The following is a 20843-nucleotide window of genomic DNA, read 5'->3' as shown; positions in this document are numbered from 1 at the left end:
CTCCACCGCAATGTGTCGTTGTTGGAATCTGTTTACGTTCAGGTTTTTCTGCTTCCTTAGTTTAATTCGTTTTGATTCCGGGCTTGTTTAGTCACGATGTTGTTGATGGGGGATGTAGACAGCGAAATATGCAGCTGGCTCTCGCGCCCGCTCCGAATCCTGCTTCTAGGAACACCTGGAAGAGAATACGTAAGCATAATGCCAGCATATGTACGTTGATGTTGTTGCTGTGGGATGTATGCAGCGAAATATGCAGCTGGCTCTCGCGCCGGCTCGAATTCCTGCTTCTAGGAACACTTGGGAGAGAATCTATAGTCGACGTAAACATAAGGCCAGCATATGTACGTCGATGTTGTTGCTCTGGGATGTATGCAGCGAATAATGCCACGCGCATTGCCGAGAGAGCGCGTGCGTGGCCGAGTGGTTAGCGTGCTTTACTGTCGCGCGAAGGATCTGAGTTCAATTCCTGGGAGGGGAGTCTTCTTTTATTCATTCTTTCTACGTGGCTTCCTCGTAAGTTCGAGAAACTCCTCGTTCAATCCAGCTACGAATCGTCTAAGAGCCGAACGTTCTAGGCCGAATGTTCCAGAAGCACACACGTGTACAAAGGGGCTCAGCGTGGCATGCCGGAGGCCAGTTTCGCCCCAGCGTTCGACTCTGCTGTCTCGCCGACTTCGACGCTCGCGACGGTTTGTTATTATCGTCTATTCACTTTTAGTTTTGGGCATAAGTTCGCCACATGAAACGTTTATTTCTTCCTTTTTATTTATTGTTATTTTGGTCACCACCCTTGACTTTCTGGTGGAGGAGCTGGGTACCGCATGTCCGTGCAGCGCTCCCCTCCGAGTTCCCGCAGTGCAAGTCCGAACTCAAGCCCCCAAGAGCCCAATGAAGACCGGACCGGGATCCGATCAAGCCGCCGGAATCTTGGCCTTCCCCCCGGGATTAGGACCCTAGCCACCCAAGACCAAGCAAACAAGGAAGACGACGATGGCCAACCAGTCAGAGAGCCCGGCCGCTTCTGCGTCGTATACTTGCCCGTCGCACCCCGGACTCCGACGCCTTTCCGCGGGGAGATCCACGAGGACGTTGAAGATTGGCTACGACATTTCGAACGAGTGGCCCGCCATAACCGATGGACACCGGAGCAGTGCCTTCCGAACGTCTACTTCGCTCTGGAAGGCACGGCACACACCTGGTTCGAGAACCATGAAGCGTCAGTTTCGTCGTGGGAAGAATTCCAGGCCGAGCTGCGACGCACCTTTGCCAACTAGCACCGACGACAGCGTGCCGAAGAACTCCTGCGAGCGCGAACCCAAGGGCCGACCGAGAGCGTCACAAGTTTCGTCGAAGACGTTTTCCACCTCATGAATCGCGCCGACCCATCCGCTCCCGAAGAGAAAAAGCTGCGGGTGTTGATGCGCGGTGTGAAGGAAAACATCTTCGGTGGCCTTGAGCGGAGCTCGCCTAGCACCGTCAAAGGTTTCATCACTGAAGCAACCAACATCGAGCGCGCGCTTCAGGCACGCGCTTCCCACTATCAGCGACATCCAGGCGTCGCTGCACCCACACTGCTCAACGCCGAAAACACTCCGGGTACGCCAAACATCCGGGAAATTATCCGGGAGGCTGTCCAGGAGGAACTGCGAAGGTTGCTGCCAACAACCAGCCGTCCGCCAACCCTTTCCATCGCCGAGGCTGTCCGAGAAGAAGTGCATCGGGCGCTCCAACCATATGTTCCCGTCACCACGGTGGCACCGGAGGAACCGACGTTGAGCTAAGCCGCGATGGCCCGACGACCGCCGCAAGCTCCCCGCCAAGCCACGGCGCCACCCCGAAGAGACGCCCCAACGCCGCAGTACCCCCGACGACAGGAAGATCAGGCACACGCTCATCCAGAGCAACCTGCGCCGAGGAAGACAGACGTCTGGAGGACGGCCGAACGACGACCGCTGTGTTACCGCTGCGGGGGAAGCTGACCATGTGTACCGCCGATGTCCATACCGACGACTCGGGCTGTGCGGATTCCACCCACACGACCCGCGCCCCCGGTATGGTGAACGCCCTCGGGAGATCGACGAGTACCTGCGACCCCAAGCAGCACATAAACGTGAAGAAAACGTCGTAAGAACGTCGAAGACGTCTCTAACGTGACGTCGTACAACGTCGAAGGTCCGGACGTTACCTTCCTTCGACGTCGAAGACACCTTTAAATGTCCGCGAGAAAAGGTGCACAGGAGGTTGAGAAAACGTTCCCAATGGCATTCGTCAGACGTCACATGCACGTCTCAGTGGGTCGTTGCGTCCTCCTTCGACGTTTATGATACGTGTGTTTACGACATCCGGACTACTAACGACGTTTATAGAACGTCGAGAAACCATTCCAAATTACGTTCCCTAGGCGTCGTGGGAAGACGGTGCGTCCACCCCCCCCCCCCCCTTTCCCCCACACACATACACAAAAATTTACTTGTTGAGTATTATAGCGAAGGCGAGTTGCTCTCATGCAAGTACGAAGGAAGTAACTAAAACACAGGTTTGGTACGAATTGTTTATTTTAGCAATTTCAGAAAAGAGATGCACTGTGGAGAGCCGCCAGAAGACGTCCCTAGATGGGGCAGCCAGAGGTACATAAAACAAACAAATTCACGAAAAGAAATGTACAAAAGACGATATCACGCTGCGCGGAATGTTCCGCCGCTTACCTTCTGCCTCTGATTAATCCGCTGACGCGCGTGCTTTACCTACCCATGGCACGTAGCTGGTACCCTCGCTGCGTGCACGGGAATGGTTTCAGAAGTGGGATCCCGTCCGCTGGGCGTTCTTTGGGGGGGGGTGGTCGGAGGCGTCTGAAGGGCCTTGATCGGAGACCGGACTTGACGCGCCATTATCTGGGGGGCGTCATTCATATCCTCACAGGCACCTTGATCCGAGCAGTAGTACGATTCAACGTGTGAAGCGTCATGGCCTTGAAAAAGCTCCGCGAGCCGTGACTGAACACGACGGCGTTTTTGGCGATCACCGACTTCTTCATAGGGGCGACTTGAGCGACTCAGTCTGGACAGCATTATAGAGAAATCGAATCGCAGCACATCCACTGTATGCAGGCTGGAAGAAATCACGGCGACGAGCAGCCAGCCTCGTAGACCCCGCAGACGTGACGGCCGGTCCTAGTGACTGACTTTCGTAAAGAGCTGGACCGGGTTATACCCGGAACTTTTGGGAACGACTGAGAAAATACGTCCACCCGGAACTAACGCTTGTCGATTGTTCGTCGCAACTATCTCCCCCACATTTCTCTCTCGCCCTCTTGCCGATTTTCCCGACGCATCGCATAGGGCTCTCCTCTGCCTGCCTTTCCCCCTCTCTCTCGCGCCGCGTTAACGCCAGCTTTTTTTTTTTTTTTTTTTTTTTTGCCGACACGTAGGTGCGGGCTGAACGGTTTTTGGACTGTCATCTGGGCCATTCAACGGTTGGCATCATGAATGCCAATCTACACAAACGGTTGACAGTATCTACCGGATTTCGTCATTGCCGGGCATTTTATTTTTTGGAGTAGTGTTCAAAAATACGCAAGTGTGCAGTGAAATTGTGCTCCGACATAGTGTGTGCCGGCGTGCGATTTTTGTTGGGGTACGTTATCAGTGCCAAAGAAAGCAAGATCTGATTTGACACTCACGTAATAAGACTGCGCTCCGATCTACCAAAAGCGCTAATGTGCTGAAAGTTGGTGTTGTGGATAAACTGTGATGTTGATGTGAATTTTGTGGTTGTGCGCAAGTGAGCATGGGTAACAAAACACTAAGAGAAAGTGCCGATCCTTAAAACAATGCAAGGTGGTCGCGGAGCAGTATGCATGCTCCTAGAAAATGATGCATGCCTGAAATCACCTAAAAAAAGGATGTATGGTGACGCGCCTGTGGCGCGTTCCAGGACCCAAGCAAGACGACAACGCGCGTGCAAAAAACAAGAATGGCACAATTCGATTCGTTGTAGACGCCATGGGCTTCACTTCCATTGGCTTGACTTCGTAAATTAAAACCATCACAATATTTTAAACAAACCAAAAGTATAACAAGCACATGTAAAAGGAATGACATTCCCAACATGCCTTCACATTATTTCTTTTCCTTCAGTGCACTTTGAGTTTTGTATATGCCCCCCCTAGCGTAATCCCATGTGCAATTAATAGTGTCTTGAAATAAATAAATTATTCTATAAACAAATAAATTTCCCAAGCTCTTAAAAATTAAGTTTTGCTTACGACTCTTGAGCAGTATCCCCTTGACCACAGCTGTACTTAAGCTTTTAACAGTGAACTCGTATTATACGTGATTCTGCGGCTGTAGATAGAGCTGGAAAAGCTAAAAAAAAAGGACACAAAACAAAGGCTGTGGCATGACATCACCAGGACGTCAATGACAGGACAAAAATGAAACGTAATTTTAATATGTCGTCAACGTTGAATAAAACATGAGTGGTCGGCGTTGCCGGTACGTCCTGTATGACGTTTACGATAGTTACGCGACGTCGCTGAAACGTCACTGACGGGACAATAATGTAACGTCACTATATTGACTTTATTGTAGCGTCGAAGCAACGTGAGTCTTCGATGCTGCTAAAACGTCTTGTCTCGACGTCGTGGCGACGATGGCAACGTAGAAGTTGAAACATAACGTCACCAGCACGTCACGAACAGGACGATGATGGAACGCCTTTTATGAACTTCACGTCAACGTCTAAGAAACGTGAGCGTTGGACGTTGCCTGAACGTCGTGCATTGACGTCGTGGGAACGTTGATGACGTTTGAGTTGAAATACAACGTCGTCACAACGTCACTGATTTGACTCTAGTGGAACGTTATATAAGGACGTCACCTCAACATCGAAAAAACGTGTTTGAAGTCACGCGGGACGTCACGGACGTCAGGGACCTTTTCTCGACGTTTCCACGACGTTTTGTGCTGCCTGGGGTACGACTTCAGTCCCCCGAGCCTGCGTCCCGCCGTGAGTTCCGGTCGCCATCGCCACGACGTCCAGCTTCGGCGATGCACCGACCCCGACGTGAAAGCCTGTCGCCCTTCACTCCACGCCGGGGAAACTAGGTGCGGCAACCCCTGGAGGTCGAGTTGCCGAAGACGACCGACATAAAGAGCCTCCAAGAATGACGGAGCGCTCCCACTCTAACGACGCTACGCATCACAACGACGCTCCCGCATCGGTGTCCAACAACCTGAACGTTGTTATCGACGGGCTCGACGCATCGGCACTCGTAGACACCGGAGCAGACTACTCAGTCTTCAGTGGGATGCACTCCCGCCGCGTTCGAAAAGTCATGACGCCGTGGGATGGACCACAAATAAGAACCGCCGGAGGACACCTCATTACACCAGTTGAGAGATGCACTGCTCGCGTCGAGATCCATGGTGAGACGTACCCTGTCAAGTTCGTCGTTCTGCAAGATTGTTAGTGGGAGTATATTCCCGAAATGGACTTTCTCTGCGAGTATGGCGCCGTCATCGACCTCAGAGCAGACCGGCTAACTCTACGAAAACCTGTTTCACCACCGGAGGAACCCAAAGCGACATCATCCGCGGTCTGAGTCATCGCAAGTCACGTGAACTTACCGCCGCGGTACAGTGTTTTCGTGCCTGTCAGAATCACCGAAGCTTTCTGCGGCGAAGTTATGCTCGAGGGGAGCCTCCAGTTGTTTCTAGGAAGAGGAATAGGCGTCGCAAGAGGGGTAGCTGAACTTCAGGATGGCCGCACTGTGGTCCTGATGACGAACTTCCGAAACGAAGCGCAACACCTCACGAAAGGTGCAGCCGTTGGCCACGTCGAGGAACTTTGAAACTCCGCCGAAGTCGCCGCCATTACTGACAAATCCGCGCCACCTCAGCAAGACAATACGTCGCCAGCGCAGCTATACATTGACCCTAAGCTTCCGGACCCGAAACGACGTCAACTGATTGACCTCCTCGCCGAATACAGCGAAATATGCAGCTGGCTCTCGCGCCGGCTCTACTTTCTGCTTCTAGGAACACCTGGAAGAGAATCTGAAATCTACGTAAACATAATGCCAGCATATGTATGTCGATGTTGTTGCTGTGGCTTGTATACAGCGAAATATGCAGCTGGCTTTCTCGAAGAATCGCATATTGCCGATATACGCGTAGAACTTTTCGAACACTGATAGTTTTGGTGCACATCCAATACGTTGTCGAGAGACATCCTAATAAGACCGCAGGTTTGAGGGCAGATCGAGGCAGGTAGGACGAGCGAAGTTCGAACTGCAACTGAAAAGAAGCAGATGAAGAGAAAAGCGGCTGCCAGGCGCGCCCTTCCTGATCTCGATGCTCATCAGCGTGTAGCTCGCGCGCTGCTGCGGGTCACGTGACAGAGCTGACGAGAGAGGAGGAAGGATGCGGGGTCAAGGCGCAGGACACTGGACACACCCCACCCCTCTATGAAAAAAAAAAAAACAAAAAAAAAAACCAGAAAAACTCGCGGTTAGTTTTTCTTTTTTTTTATCACAGTCAATGCTAGGGAGAGGGTGCACAAACCGCTGTACCGCTGTGCACGCGCTTTCCTCCTCACTTCGAATTGCCACAGAAAGTTTACTACGCCGCGTTTAAAGTCTCGGAAAGGAGGTGAATTTTTTGCAGCACGCTTGAACCAAATACTCTGCTAGGGGGAATACACTTCACTCCGCTCATTTGCATTAGACAGAACGCCTACAGCGCCGAATCCAGCCCTGACGGTGTGGAGGTGCGCGTCAGTCCATGCGCATGTGCACGTGGATGCTCGCGGCGGCCGCGGCGGTGTCGTCTCCCATTCCACCTAAAGCCCCTTCATGTTTCAAAAGTAGCGCAAGGTTCGTTGATGCACGAGGCACGTGCAACATGCAACCCTTGGGAAGATCATGGCGGCACAGCGCAGCAAAGTATTTGGCGCAGCGCTGAGCTAGATTTTAGACGCCATATGTTCTTCCTAAAAGTGGCGCGCGGCACGTGTATCGAGCATTTCCACAACAATGAATTTGGTGTGTAGAACAATCATCATCATCATCATCATCATTTACCGCCCGATAGCCGAGACCTCCTCGACCATAGATGGCTCTCGCCAAGCCCAAAAATCCTGTCTGTGCCGAGGCTATTGGATTTGAGTGGAGTGGAATGTATTCCCCCTAGGAAAGTATTTGCGTGAACGCTGGAAATGGCGCGCGGCGGCCTGAAGCTCGGCTTGCGCCCGAGCGAAAGAAGCAGCCAGCGCGAGCTCGTAATTTGACCGCTGCAACAGCGGGCCTGCTCTCGCAATGCCCGATGTTCGTGCAGCCACGTGTTCGCGCGTTACCTTCACTGAGTCTTGAATTGAGGCGAAACGGAGTCAAGTATATTCTTTCACGCGGTCGCGTCCTCTGCAAGAGAGATTCGAGCTAAGTAGATTGAGGCAACAAAGAACGCCAAAGTTTTAAAATTCTGTCCAAAATATCGGCTCGGCAGCGTCGCATGTTTGCGTAAAAAAAAAAAAAAAAAAAAAAAAAAAAATGCTTATTGCTGTTGCACTATAAGCGAACATCAGCGCAATCAAAATATAAATATAATTACTTGCATCATGCGGACAATTGTAAATGGCTGAACCGGCGCTCCCGGCTTTCCCGAAACAGGTTGCCACTGCTGAAACTGGCGTGCCCATGCCCCCGATCTGTACGTTCAGTATTAAACGGGTTCCGGAGAGCCGTTTTATTAAGCCGGTACAGCTTGCCGGTCACCGGTCACCCGTCTGTGCAACATGTTCACCGGTTTGAGCAAACATGAGATAACTTTGCCCAAACGAGTGGCCCATTTGCCCAGACAACTGACCCGTTTACCGAAGAAGTGACCTGTTTGCCCAAATAGATGACCGTGATGGCTCATACGGGGGACCCCTTTGAGCCATACGGGCGACCCTTTTGACAAACAGGTGGCCGGTATGGCTAAACTGTTAACGGTATGAACCCGTTTACGTTCATATATAGCGCCAAATGTTTTTTTTTGTTTTTTTTCAGTAGGGCATGCCACCCGTGGCCAGTGTTGTAGGCGCTACCAAAAAAAGTAGCGAAATACGTTACTCGTTACTTGCAAATAAAATGAACGCGTTACCAACCTTGGTTACTTAAAAAAAAAAAGCTTCACCGTTACTCCAAAATAAAGTGACATGGATTAATTTTGTGTCACTTCTTAAATTAAAAAAAATAACTTGTTTTAAGCTGCGACGTTACAGGTATGCATAAGCGTCATATATAAAGAAACATTATGTCCATTCAGAAAGTGAACATAATCAGCTTATTTCTTTTATTGTTCACCTAAATATTTGCGTGAAAAAGAAACGCGAGTAGAAACCCAAAGCACGCAACATTTTATATAACTTGGCGTCTGGAAAAAAAATGTAAATGTATTTTTTTTTACTTTGGGTAGAATATGTAACGGGTAATGTAACAGCGTTACGCGTTACCCGAAATAAGTAACGTAATTACGTTACCCGTTATAGGTTTGAAAATATAACGAGTACGTTACAAAATTAATGGGAATTCAACGCGCTCCCGGTACCGCCGTTACTCCTAAAGGGCCACCCACACTAGCGAGAAAACGCGCCCGGCGCGCCGATAAATCGGTTAAGCGGCAAGATAAAGGGCGTGTGTCTGCACGCGCTCGTGGCGCTGACTGTGCTTCGGCGACATTTTGTTACTTGCCGCGATCGGCGTGCCACGCGCGTTTTCTCGCTAGTGTGGGTGGCCCTTAACGCGTTACCGCCGAGACTGCTGTTGGCTGTGGTCGCGTTTTTATTCTTTATGAACATGTACACACGTCCATCTTAAAATTGGGCATATTGTTCGCAAGTCTAAATGACACGCGGCACTATAGTCATGTGTGCTGAACGAAGACTGAAAATGTGTCCCAACATGCAGGTTGCTCTTCCATTAACCAACTGGTCCCCGAGATGGTTGTGCATCAAGACCACTTTTCCGGTCAGTGCGACCAACTCAAGTGACAACATTTTTTTATGAGGTGCATTTTGCAGTCGCTTATTGTGCCATCGGCCAGCAAGCGCCTTTGTGATTTGTCAGGTTGATAAATAAAACTTAGATGACTGAAATATATTGATCTTTGTATTTTTTGCCTTTCCTATATCTTGATTTTCTCCTACCCCATGTTTGACATTCCGAGACAGCACCTAAAATAAGTTAGTGTCTGGGGATGTCCACCGACGTTTGATTTACGTACTCACGTTGCTTTGATAATATCCTACTGGGGAGATTGTCACTACGGCCCGTCAGGATTTTTGAGTCGTCTTGATGACCCCTTCAAGATTTGTAAGAAAGTTTTGAAGAATTAAGTTTTGTTGTTTGCATATTTAAACAGTGGGATGTTATTCAGCCTCAACGGACGTCTGACGCTGTAGATGAGCAATTTATACCCCTGTCAGACGGGCTAGTTTAGTGTCACTACAAGCGAGTGCACTTCGCGCTTAGTGTCATTTCTGTAGTGTGCCACACGGCTCCTTCCTGAGGAACGCACTTCGCTTGGAGTGAGTTTGACGAACTCACTTCGCTCGATCGAGCGCGTGGAATCAGTAGGAGTGTTTCAACAGTAAAACATATCAGCACAGATACCAAAAGCGTTGCGTAAGTTTTATTTTATGAAGAAAAATAAATTGGTGAAAGAGACGACATGTAAAAGAGTGGCATTGCAAAAAAAAAAAAAAAAAAATAGTGGGGTGGACTTGGAGTTTAGGCTGATCTGAATCAAGATTAGCGGAGCGCTGAATTGATAAAAGACGACGACAAAGTCAGTCATTCATGGCTATCTTGGTTAGCAGAGAATGATAAAACCTACTTTTGTTTCAGCATGTAACTATTCGAGACAACACGATAATTATGATTTGATTAGGCAGTGTCAGGGGCCTCCTCTTAGACTTCCGCGGAACGAAGCCGAACGCCAAAGTTGGATATGCTTCGTTCTTTATCTTGGCTTGCAATGATCGATCAGAATCAACCAATTGGCATAAAAATCGTTCATTAATGTAACGTTGTTTTAGAGCACAGCTCCTAGGCACCCGTTTCTGTGTTGAGCGGCGTCGGCGTAACCGCGCGTTGCATTAAGGGCTGTTCCCAAAATTACGTCACATGTGACGTCACGTGTGTCGTCACGTGTGACGTCACAAGGATAAAATTTTCCTGCTAAATTTCGCGGTAAAAGTTTTTGCTAAGTTTGGCGGAAAATATTTTTGTTAAATTTAGAGGAAAAACTTTGCCCGTGTGACGTCACGTGACGTCACACTTAAAATTTCAGATGACGTGTCATGTGACGTCACACGTCAATTCAGCGGGAAATTTTTCCGGCTAAATTTAGCGGGAAATTTAGCGAAATGTCTAGGATAAGTGGGATGGGAACAGGAGAGGAGGATGGGAGGGTACGGAGGGGGAGCAGCTGGTATACCCTCCACTTCGTACTCTTCCTCACTCCTCCTGAAGAGCTGCGCTCCAATTCGGCATTACAGAGAATTGTAAACGTCAAATTTTTTTAACGTGTCTTTATTAAGGGGTATCGGTGGCCGAGTTGGCAAGCGCCCACCTGATCGAAGTACGTGGAGAGAAAGCTCGCGCTGGAGAAGAACCCAGTGATCCTGAGCTCAATCCCCCATCCCTGCCCGAAGAACACACTTCCAATGAAGTGAGTTCGGGGAGCACACTACGCTCGCTCCGGTAGACCGAGTGTGTAATCTCGATAGCAGTGTTCAAGGTGTTAAAATAATAGAAGAAATTAACGCTGCGTAAAATTAGTATTATTATGATAGGAGTAATATTAGATGTGCACTTGTTTCCTGTTGGCAGGAAAGTAGTGCATTGTAGAAAAACAAACGGCTAATCTAGTTTTCAACCTTGGCCCCTGCGCGACGGCCAGCGACGGCCAGGAGGCACCTGCAAGACTCCATCAGGAATCTGAAGGTGGCAGGAGAGACGCGAAAGGCTTGCTTGAAATAGAACTCGCCCAAATGGGGCAATGTGTCTTCGAACCACGGTTCGTTCCTCTGGAAAGTCCACCGTTCTCGAATAATCACGGGTAGGTTGTCGGTCATTAGAGCGGCTATGGTGAAGGCATTGGCCGGCAGCTGCTGATCGATGTCACTTGAAATTCTTGCCTGTGAGTCGGCATCCAGGTCCAGCTGCCTCTTATCTGAAAGGCGTTGGGCTCTCACGGAGAAAAGTGCCCCAACCACGCGCTTCCACTTTCCAACATCGCGGATATCGCCCTCCAGCTCGTCCTCCACAGACTCCATGATGTTTCATTGTGACGAGTGGCGAGTGGCCGAGTGGGCTCGCGCACACCAGCTCGGAGCACGCGAAGCGAAAGCTCGCGCTGCAGAACACAGGAATCCTGGGTTCAATCCCTACTTCTGCTCGTTTCAATCTATACTCCGTTTCACCTCATGTTGTGCCGCAGCGAAGGCTAGATGCGCGAGCTCATAGCGTTGGGGGCTACTCTTAACGCACGAGAGCTTGTGCCGCCGAGATGTGCCCTAGAGCAAGGAGCTCGCGCTTGTAGCCTTTCCTGCGGTACATCATAATTCATAAGGTAAAACAGAGTATCGTACCGTCGTGCGGACATGTATCACTGGCTTGAAATGGCTGATCGTAATGATCAAATTGGATTTAAATTAAGATTCAAACTCGTGACTTAGCGCAACAATGTGCGGTAACGTGTTTCTAATAAAACGACGAAGTTATTTATTAAGAAATGTGTATGCACTGTAATATGTTGCGTGCCCATTACTTACCCATCGTTATTGCCATCATTTTGGAGTGACACTAAGTTTTCCCGTGTAGCACCAACACACTTGGAGTGTGTTTCGACGGGTCGAAGTGCACTCGCTTGTAGTGACACTAAACTAGCCCGTCTGACAGGGGTATTAGCCAGTTCAGTACGTCTCCTAGCCTCGATTCTTTTGCGTGCATCACTGTACGTAAAAGTGTTGAGCAAGGTCTGTGCATTTCCTGGAGAGCATCATACCCTCCGAGATTTACGAGGGGGGAAGCAGTTTTGCTATTTTGTAATGGGCGACCGCACGGAATGGTCACTCAGTGTTGGCGTGCGTTGCGAGAGGCCATGTGCTGTGCGAGTTGTGCGATATGCCGTGAGCATCTGCTGGAACACCTGTGGACAACAGCTGGTTACACACGACACCAGCTGACGCACAGCTGATTTCGCACGACACCGATGACGCCCTGTTTGCGTTCTCTTGGTCGAGCGGAGGGCGCTTTGGACCTCTGAATTGGACCAGTATGATCAGAAAAAGACATAAATTCACTTCGTTTGAATGCATTTTATTTAGAAATGTCGCAGGCGAATAAATGGTACACAAATATATAAATCACTCACGGGCACATCGGCACAGAAGCTTGTGGAGACACCCATGTGAATATAAACACCCGCGAGAATTCCCGAAATGATCGCGAGCACATCCACGGCATCTCTTGATCCGTATCCAAGCGTTCGGGAGTACAAGACTTCACCACCAACGAAATCACACCACCACCTGTCAATAATGTCGAATCGTGGAGGGGCCCATTCCTATTAAGGCGTCTGCTTTTGATGCGAACTGCTGCGCTTTCGTAAAACTTTCGCCGGGTCCTCAAAGATTGGGTTACTGTTTACGCCGGGTCTCAAGAATCTGCGTCGTCGAACAACTTCAATCAAGCACGAAATATCACCCATGGTACAATGTACTAGACACACGGCTATTTTTATGGCAGCCTTCCGCCACAGCGCTGTCCGCCATAGTACTATGATAGCTAGAGATAATATAACTTGTGGGGATTGAAAAGGACGACAATAAAGATGGCTCGTGAGGCGGGTCAAGCTAGCGCGCGCTCAGGACGAGCGCGGGTTAGAACGGGTGTGGACACCAGCGAAACGGTTGTCTGTCCTTGAGTCTCCACATTGGCGCCCAACGTGGGGCTCGAACCCACGACCCTGAGATTAAGAGTATGTGCAGATACCCCTCGTCGGGGTATCTGCACGTGGCAATGAGGTCATTTTCTGGCACCGACTCGGACCGTTCACGTATAGCGAAGCTTTTGGAGAATTTCTCACACATGTTTACAGAGACACCTGGGAAGACTAACATCCTCGAACATCGAATTGATACTGGAGACACTCCACCTATCCGATTTAATGCGCGGCCTCTTAGTGTTCATAAACGCACACTCCTGGACGGAGCACTGACTGAGATGATCCGAACCGGAGCCGTCCGTCCCTCAAAAAATCCATGGGCTTTTCCGGTTGTGTTAGCACCCAAGAAGGATGGCACCGCACGCCTCTGCGTAGATTACCGTCCTCTTAATGCGGTCACGAAGCGAGATGCATACCCCTTTCCATCAGTCTCGTCTGTTTTATATGCACTGGGGTCTGCGCGGATATTCACAACCCTCGACTGTAGTAGAGGATTTTTGCAAATTCCCGTAGCAAGAGATGACATCGCTAAGACAGCATTTGTTTGCCCCAGGGGTCTGTTCGAATTTGTCCGTCTCCCCTTCGGCCTATCTAACTCCCCTGCCAGCTTCCAGAGGCTCATGGATACAGTCTTGGGTGATGCAAAGTTTAACTGTGCAATGGCCTACATGGACGACGTAGTAGTGTTTTCTAATACTATCGAGGACCACCTTCACCATTTGCAGGTCGTCCTGAAGCGCATGAGTGAAGCTGGTCTCACAATTAACCCGTCAAAAGTGCAACTTGCATCACCCAAAGTGGAGCTTCTTGGCTTCGTGGTCGACCAAGGATCACTCCAGCCGCAAACAGAGAAGCTCAGAGCAATTATAGAATTTCCTCAGCCACGAGACAAAAAAAAGTTTACAACGGTACCCTGGCATGGTGGGATTCTACCGCGAGTTTATTGCCAACTGCGCTGATTTGGCCCGGCCCCTTCACCAGCTATTACGCTGGGAGGTTCCATAGACCTGGACTTCCGCTCAGGAACAAGCGTTTAAAGCGTTAGCAACCGCTATTGCGGATACTGCATCTCTGAGGCTTCCTAATCTCAATGCTCCATTCGTCCTCCAAACGGATGCCAGTGATTACGGTATAGGTGCAGTACTACTCCAGGAACATAACGCTGCGTTGCGACCCGTTGCATTCGCAAGTGATACTCTCAACGCGGCCGAATGTAACTATACGGTTACCGAAAAAGAATGTCTCGCTATAATATTCGCTTTGAGAAAGTTTGACATGTACTTAGATGGAGCGACCTTTACCATCCAGACTGACCATCAAGCATTAACATGGCTGAAAAACCTTAAACACCCAGCGGGACGCCTCGCTCGCTGGGCTCTGGCTTTACAAAAATATGATTTTTCGATTGAATACAAAGCAGGAAAGTTCAATGTCGCAGCAGATGCTCTGTCACGAGCACCCCTACCCCCCCGAAAGGCGGATGACACAGCGGAACTCGTCGCTGTTGCCGACACTGAAGTCCCCTGGGGTCTTTCTGTGAGCCGGGACGAGCTACGAGAAGCCCAGCAAAAAGACGACTTGTGCCAAAGGTATCTCGGTGCTTGACTCAGCCCAATCAAACCGATGGAAACGGGACGCATGGGTCGGTAGACGCATATGTGCACAGCGAGGATGGACTCCTCCTTCGCTACATACCGCAGGCAGACGAAGCCGACCCCACAACGTCCCCTTTTCGTGTGGTTGTACCCCGTACATTAAGGCAAACTTTCCTCCGGCATTTTCATGACAGTGCGCTAGCGGGCCACAGTGACGGTCAGAAAACCTACCAGAAACTGTGTCGCGTTGCCGCTTGGCCGAGGATGCGCCAGGATGTTCTCCGCTACACACGCAGTTGCCTACGTTGCCAACAAGCCAAACCCAGAAGAGGTAAGCCTTCTGGTTTGATGCAGTCAGTGTAATGTCGTTTTCCATGGGAGATTGTTTCATGCGACATAATGGGTCCCTTTCCACGCAGCCCCAAAGGAAACAGGTATCTCCTGGTAGTCACCGACCACTTCTCAAAGTGGGTGGAGCTCCACCCTCTCCGCCAACTGAGTTCCAGGACGATTTGGGACAAATTGAGGGACACCTTCACCCGCTTCGGGTTCTGTTCCCAATTAATTTCCGACAACGCATCCTACTTCACAAGTAAGGTTTTTGAGGACTGTTGCGCAACACTGGGCATCCAGCACAAGTGCACCACTCCTTACCACCCTCAAGCCAACATAGCTGAGAGGGTCAACCGGAACCTAAAAGCAATGCTAGTGGTATACACCGAGAGACACAAAGACTGGGACAATTACATCCCGGAAATGGCTTTCGCCACTCGAACTACGGAGAACCGTACGACAGGGTTCACGCCTTCCCAAATAAACTCCGGACGCGAGCTGCGATTTCCCCTCGAGAACAGCTTTTCTGACGACAATAGGGGACCAAACACCTCGTACGCGAGATTCGCTGAACAACTTCGTGATAAAATCACCGACGCTGTGCGAGTGGCTCGACAAAATATTGAGTTAGCGCAGCTCGATCAGAGGAACCAATATAACCAAGGCAGGAGACCCCTAGAATTTTCAATAGGAGACTGCGTTCTCCGGCGCGTGCACCCGCTTAGTAATGCAGCAAAGGGGTTCCCGGCATCACTAGCTCCGCGTTGGGAAGGTCCCTTGGAAGTTGTCTCACGGGTATCACGTTTGGTGTATAGGTTACGACATGTCGAAGACGGGTCGTTAACTGGACCCGTTAACATTTGCGATTTGAAGCCGTTTGTTTCTAGACAAGTCACCCTTTAGGAATGTCCTAAGGAACACAGTTCCCTGTCAATGTTTGCCACACGAAAGATCGTTGCTCATGGTTATTTTCTATCCAGGCATGCCATTTCGACGCACCAACCCCCATTCATTCAGGCGATCTCGGAGCCGCTCCCGATCCCCCCTACGCCCCCAATTCAACCCACGGGGCCACTCTCGCCGCGCCAGGCGACCCGCCGTCAGCAACCGCCACGCACTGCCGAGGCTGCCACCTGGTGCGTGGTGGAGGCCGGGCGAATGGTCACATTCGCGTCCCGGATGGCCTGGGAACATCAACTTTAAGTGCCACAAGGGGCTGCACCAGAGGACGTTCCCCATCCCTTCCGGCGACGGACACTGACGGAGCGCTGTGCTGCAGATCTGCCCGCCGCCTACGACGAGGAAGAATACGCCGACATCTGTGAACTTTGCCGCGTCCCACTCATTTCATGCGAACGACATCATCAAGGAGCGCTTCACCACGACCGAGAAGACCGCCAGCGGGCGCTGGCGCGGGCTGGATCACGGGCCCTCACACCTGCCGACATCGAGGCCGCCCTCCTTATTGTTGGCCGTGCCTGCCCCGACCGCCTGCGCCCAACACTAACCTTACCACCAGAACTGGCGAACGTCAGACTTAGCGACGATGAAATGTAACCACCACATGAAACTCTATACCCTCACAAGCAAAAGAATACCTAAACCGTTCCGCTACGTCCACATACAAGCCATCTTTCGCCACATAGAAGCAATCTGTTGGGGCGGCCACCGCCCATCACCGCGACCTCACCAACCACCCCCCACCGACGAGTCGTGACCTGGAAAGCACGTCTGTCCTGGCCACCCTGGCATCACTTGCCGAGGCACAGCTCCCAACGCAACCCTATCGTCGACGGAGGCTGTGCAGTGACTGGAATCACGGCATCACTATGCCCCCTGCCAAAAACTCCACAATCATGACGTGTGCTCGGGGAGGGGACCAACGAAAACCACCTGATGAAGAAACTCTCCACCCCCCCCCCACCCCCCCCCCCCCCCCCCCGAGAGGGGGAATGATGTGGGGATTGAAAAGGACGACAATAAAGATGGCTCGTGAGGCGGGTCAAGCTAGCGCGCGCTCAGGACGAGCACGGGTTAGAACGGGTGTGGACACCAGCGAAACGGTTGTCTGTCCTTGAGTCTCCCCAAACTCTACCAAAAAGATGGCAGACCGTAATCGCATCCCCGTTCATAGGCAGAGCTGGTCAAACGCGATCCAGCAAATACACATAAAGATCAGTGGGTGCAGCCCATAGAGTTATTATAATGTGCGCTAGAGGTTCAACTGGCGCTAGTATCTACGCGACTTCCGTGACGCAAATTGAAGCAGACAGCGACCATTCGACCTTTGCGGTATTCCTGTGCATTCTAATGGGAAAACGCGCGTGCATTTTGTCTCTTCGCCGGAAAATAACACGGAACACTTTGGTTATTTAGGTCGTACCGAATAGTGTGTACCTCGATTAACTTTGTAAAAGTGTAATTGCTTTAGCCAGCGCATTTTTCTTCATCAGTGAACGATGTTTAACTTCGCTACATTTCAGTCCCAAACATGTGTTCCGCAGCAGGTGTGTAAAAACAAGCGACGATTCAAAGCAAAATTACAATCGAAAGGAATATACAGCGTGTCCAAGGTTCGCCAGCATTCCGGTGACGCTTATATATCGCTAATATGCCAGTCCTTTCACTATATAAATGACCCCGTCGTGCATGAGCGGATAAAAACATTCAAAACGTAAAGAATAAACTACGTGGGCTGTGAAAAGTGTCTCTTCGTTTTGCTTTCTCTGCCGGGCACCTTTAAGCATGCATGCAGACACTTGTTCTCAAAAATTTTGAGCACGCGGGTGATATTTTGAACGTAGAACAAGCATCTTCACGCAGAGCAGAAAAAATAAAGCGGTATTCACTTATGTAAAATCGGAATATCTTGCGTGGCCTTCATTTTATTTTGATTGTACATTCACTGGTAGTTACTGATCCAGTGCTACTGCGTAGTTCTTGCCGTCTCTCTTGGCTTTCCAGATGTCCATCGTTCGTTTGGCACGTATATCTCTTATGCTGAAAAGCGCCGACGTCGTGTTCGCGCTAACAGTGTCCGACAATCCACATGAATACACGTAGGAAGCCGTTTTAGCAGAGTTTTCAATGCAACGAACCTGGAAGAAAAACACCGTAACTGAACAATTATTTCGTCGGCCTGACTGTGAAATGTTCCAAGCTACCTAGTTCGTATGAATTATTCGGGATATTTGCTTTTATGATCGAGCGCAGACAGAAAATGCACTCCCTTTTCCCATAGAAATGCATTACCGGAAGTCAATTTTCGACTGGTTGCTGTCTGCTTCAATTTGCGTCGGCACACTATACTTCGTTCCAGCTTCGGTCCGAGCGCGGCCGATGTTTTGAGCCGAAGGGCCAATCAAAGAGCGCAAAAAGCGCAGCGTCATGGCGTGCTCTCTGCTCTTGATAAGAATAGCCGGCGGAGGAGCGCGCACAGAGGCAAAGCGAATACCGGCTGCAGGTCCTATCAACTGCAGAGAGCACGCCATGTCGTTTCGATTTTTTCGCTGTTTGATTGGCTCTTCTGCTCATAACATCGGCTGCGCTCGGACCGAAGCTGAAACGATGTTAGCGCCCCTTGAACCTCTAGCGTACATTATAATAACTCTATGGTGTAGCCGACCAGCGAAAGAAAGCAGACGACACGCAGACAAAATCCGTTGGCAGGAGAAGCGCCGTCGTTATTCAGACGCGTTTCTTTACTTTTGGTGTTATTTTCCGCGTTCATTTTTTAACCAAAGGTAGATTTAAAAAGATATTATGTTCATTTTGATAAACCACGGTGATCGCGACCCGTCGTGATAACGAGGTAGCGCCATCTATCGATACGAACGCCAAACACACCCCACTACTCGACTTGGTCGTCTGCGTTAGCGCCCGCGGTAGACTCGGACAAGTTTTTTGTCCCTATTTCTAACAGAAAGAGCTACGCTTTGTAATTTTACCAGGAAAAACCGACTGTAAAATGCACCTTTGAAGAAAAGCTTGGATTGCTACGTGCATGCATCGATATTTACGGTCCATTGTAGTTCGAGCCTGGTGACTTGCGTCACCCTATAGATTCCAATGTGTTCACATTTTACCGGAATTGTTCGTGGGACTTATATTTTTTTAATTGTAGGCGAATCGCGAAATTCGCGAAACAAAGGTCTTCGAGAAAATTTAATGGTTTACACTATACCGGGTGTGCCATCTTAATTCGAACAGATTTATTACGAAACATTTGTAAGAGATACTCTAATAGGGTTTGTGCAGGTGAGTTGTATAATCAGGGGGACATTATGTGCGTGGCTAATCTTTAATATACGTCAGACAATTAACTAAACGTCCGCAATTAGCTTTTCAATTAGTATAAATAATCACATGGTTTCAATTAGAAACGTGCTGAGCATAATGGAAAACCACTATATCAGTCAATTTTAGAACGACTTGAAGCTCGTGGGAAACTCGGGGGCGTACAAAAATTACCAGTCATGCAGCACGCGCATAGGTAGCAGTGGATGAACGCAATGATAATCTAATCATCCACGTTTTGCCACTGCTAGCTTTGCGCCTGCTTCCCGAGTGGTAACTTTGGTACGACCCCAAGTTTCTCACGAGCTTCAAGTCGCTCTAAAAGTGACTGATATAGCGGTTTTCGGTTATGCTCCGCATGTTCCTAATTGAAACAATTAGGAACGTGTATAACAATAAACGTTTACGCAAATGTAGAGTCCTGCTGCATCAACGGTCCTTGGAGATGAGGTAAGGTGAATAAGTGACGCTGTGTACAATAGATAATCGGCGAAATACATTGAAATTAAGAACAATGAGGGATCTGGAATGTTGTATAAATAATGTAGCACATTTAGAATAGAAACCAACTATGCAACTATTAGATAATATAAAGCAGGTATTTACTAACACTTGAGCTAAAGAGAGCGTAGTTAACATATTGATGTAAGCAATGCATGTGAGTAGGTCCTGTTAAGAAGAACAACACTATATTCTGCGGCGACATGAGACGCTGGTAGCAAATAACGTTCCAATTTGATGTAGCGACGACATTTTTATTTCGGGGAAAAAAACAACAAACAAAAAAAAACGCGCAAACCTGCTTTGGGTGGCTCCAAGCGAGTCCGTAAGGTGAACAGAAGCAGGACACCAGATGGAGACTGCATGTTCACGTTGATGCTGCACTTATAAATAAATAATTAAAATCATTTAGGGCTATAAAAAGAAAGCTACCTATGCGGAAGGCAAGTTCGTCTGCTTCTAGCACAGGGGGTAGCGGTGACGTCAGAACGCCGAGCCCTGATTGGCTGATCGCGACCCCCTATCTGAGTGTCGTCTGCTCCTTTGCAACGTCGTCTGCTCGCAACGTCGTCAGCGTCTGTCTTACCTTTCCTGCGACTTTCGGAAGTGCAGAGGCCACATTCACAAAACGATCTTACGCCAAAAATGTACGCAAGACAAAACTTGAAACAAAATTCGTATTCACGAAACGAAATTTTCGTAAGTTTGGCGCAGGTTACGACGAAATCCTACGACTGCTCCGAAGCTGTCTTACGCATTTCTCACGATCCAATCAGCATGGCCGACAGCGTCGCGGTCGCGACGACCCACGGACGTTTATTTGTCTACGTGCGCTTCTCACGCGTTCGACTTCAAGCAACAAGCAAAAAGTAAAAAGTACTTGAAACAGACCACGACGAACAAGAACGCTGGATTCACAAACACCCGGGAAAAGCTCCGACGGCCACGATTCCACCGAACGCGACCAAGCGAGCTCGGCAGTTAGGCCCAGCAGGCACTCCGCGACTTGGCGACCGTCTGCCCACGACCGGCTGGCGTGCCAGACGGTCGTGGGCAGACGGTCGCCAAGTCATATGGAATGGGATACTTTGATCGCTGACCTCAATTTTAGATTAAGAGGTCAATT

General features: G+C 49.6%; 1 protein-coding gene across 1 annotated transcript in view; it reads left to right on the top strand.

Annotated features, from left to right (window-relative positions):
• The window catches only part of LOC120839840 (hydroxyacid oxidase 1-like), a 47812-nt gene extending 38782 nt beyond the window's left edge, over positions 1 to 9030 (top strand). Inside the window, exon 8 of the mRNA XM_040210205.2 lies at positions 8948 to 9030. Coding sequence (XP_040066139.2) covers positions 8948 to 9030 — 83 coding nt within the window. The remainder of the gene's footprint in view (positions 1 to 8947) is intronic.
• Positions 9031 to 20843: the final 11813 nt, after the last annotated feature.

The sequence above is a fragment of the Ixodes scapularis genome, unplaced genomic scaffold (assembly GCF_016920785.2).
Source record: "Ixodes scapularis isolate PalLabHiFi unplaced genomic scaffold, ASM1692078v2 PGA_scaffold6__148_contigs__length_123643588, whole genome shotgun sequence".
NCBI lineage: Eukaryota > Metazoa > Arthropoda > Arachnida > Ixodida > Ixodidae > Ixodes > Ixodes scapularis.
This window is presented reverse-complemented; position numbering and strand designations above follow the sequence as displayed.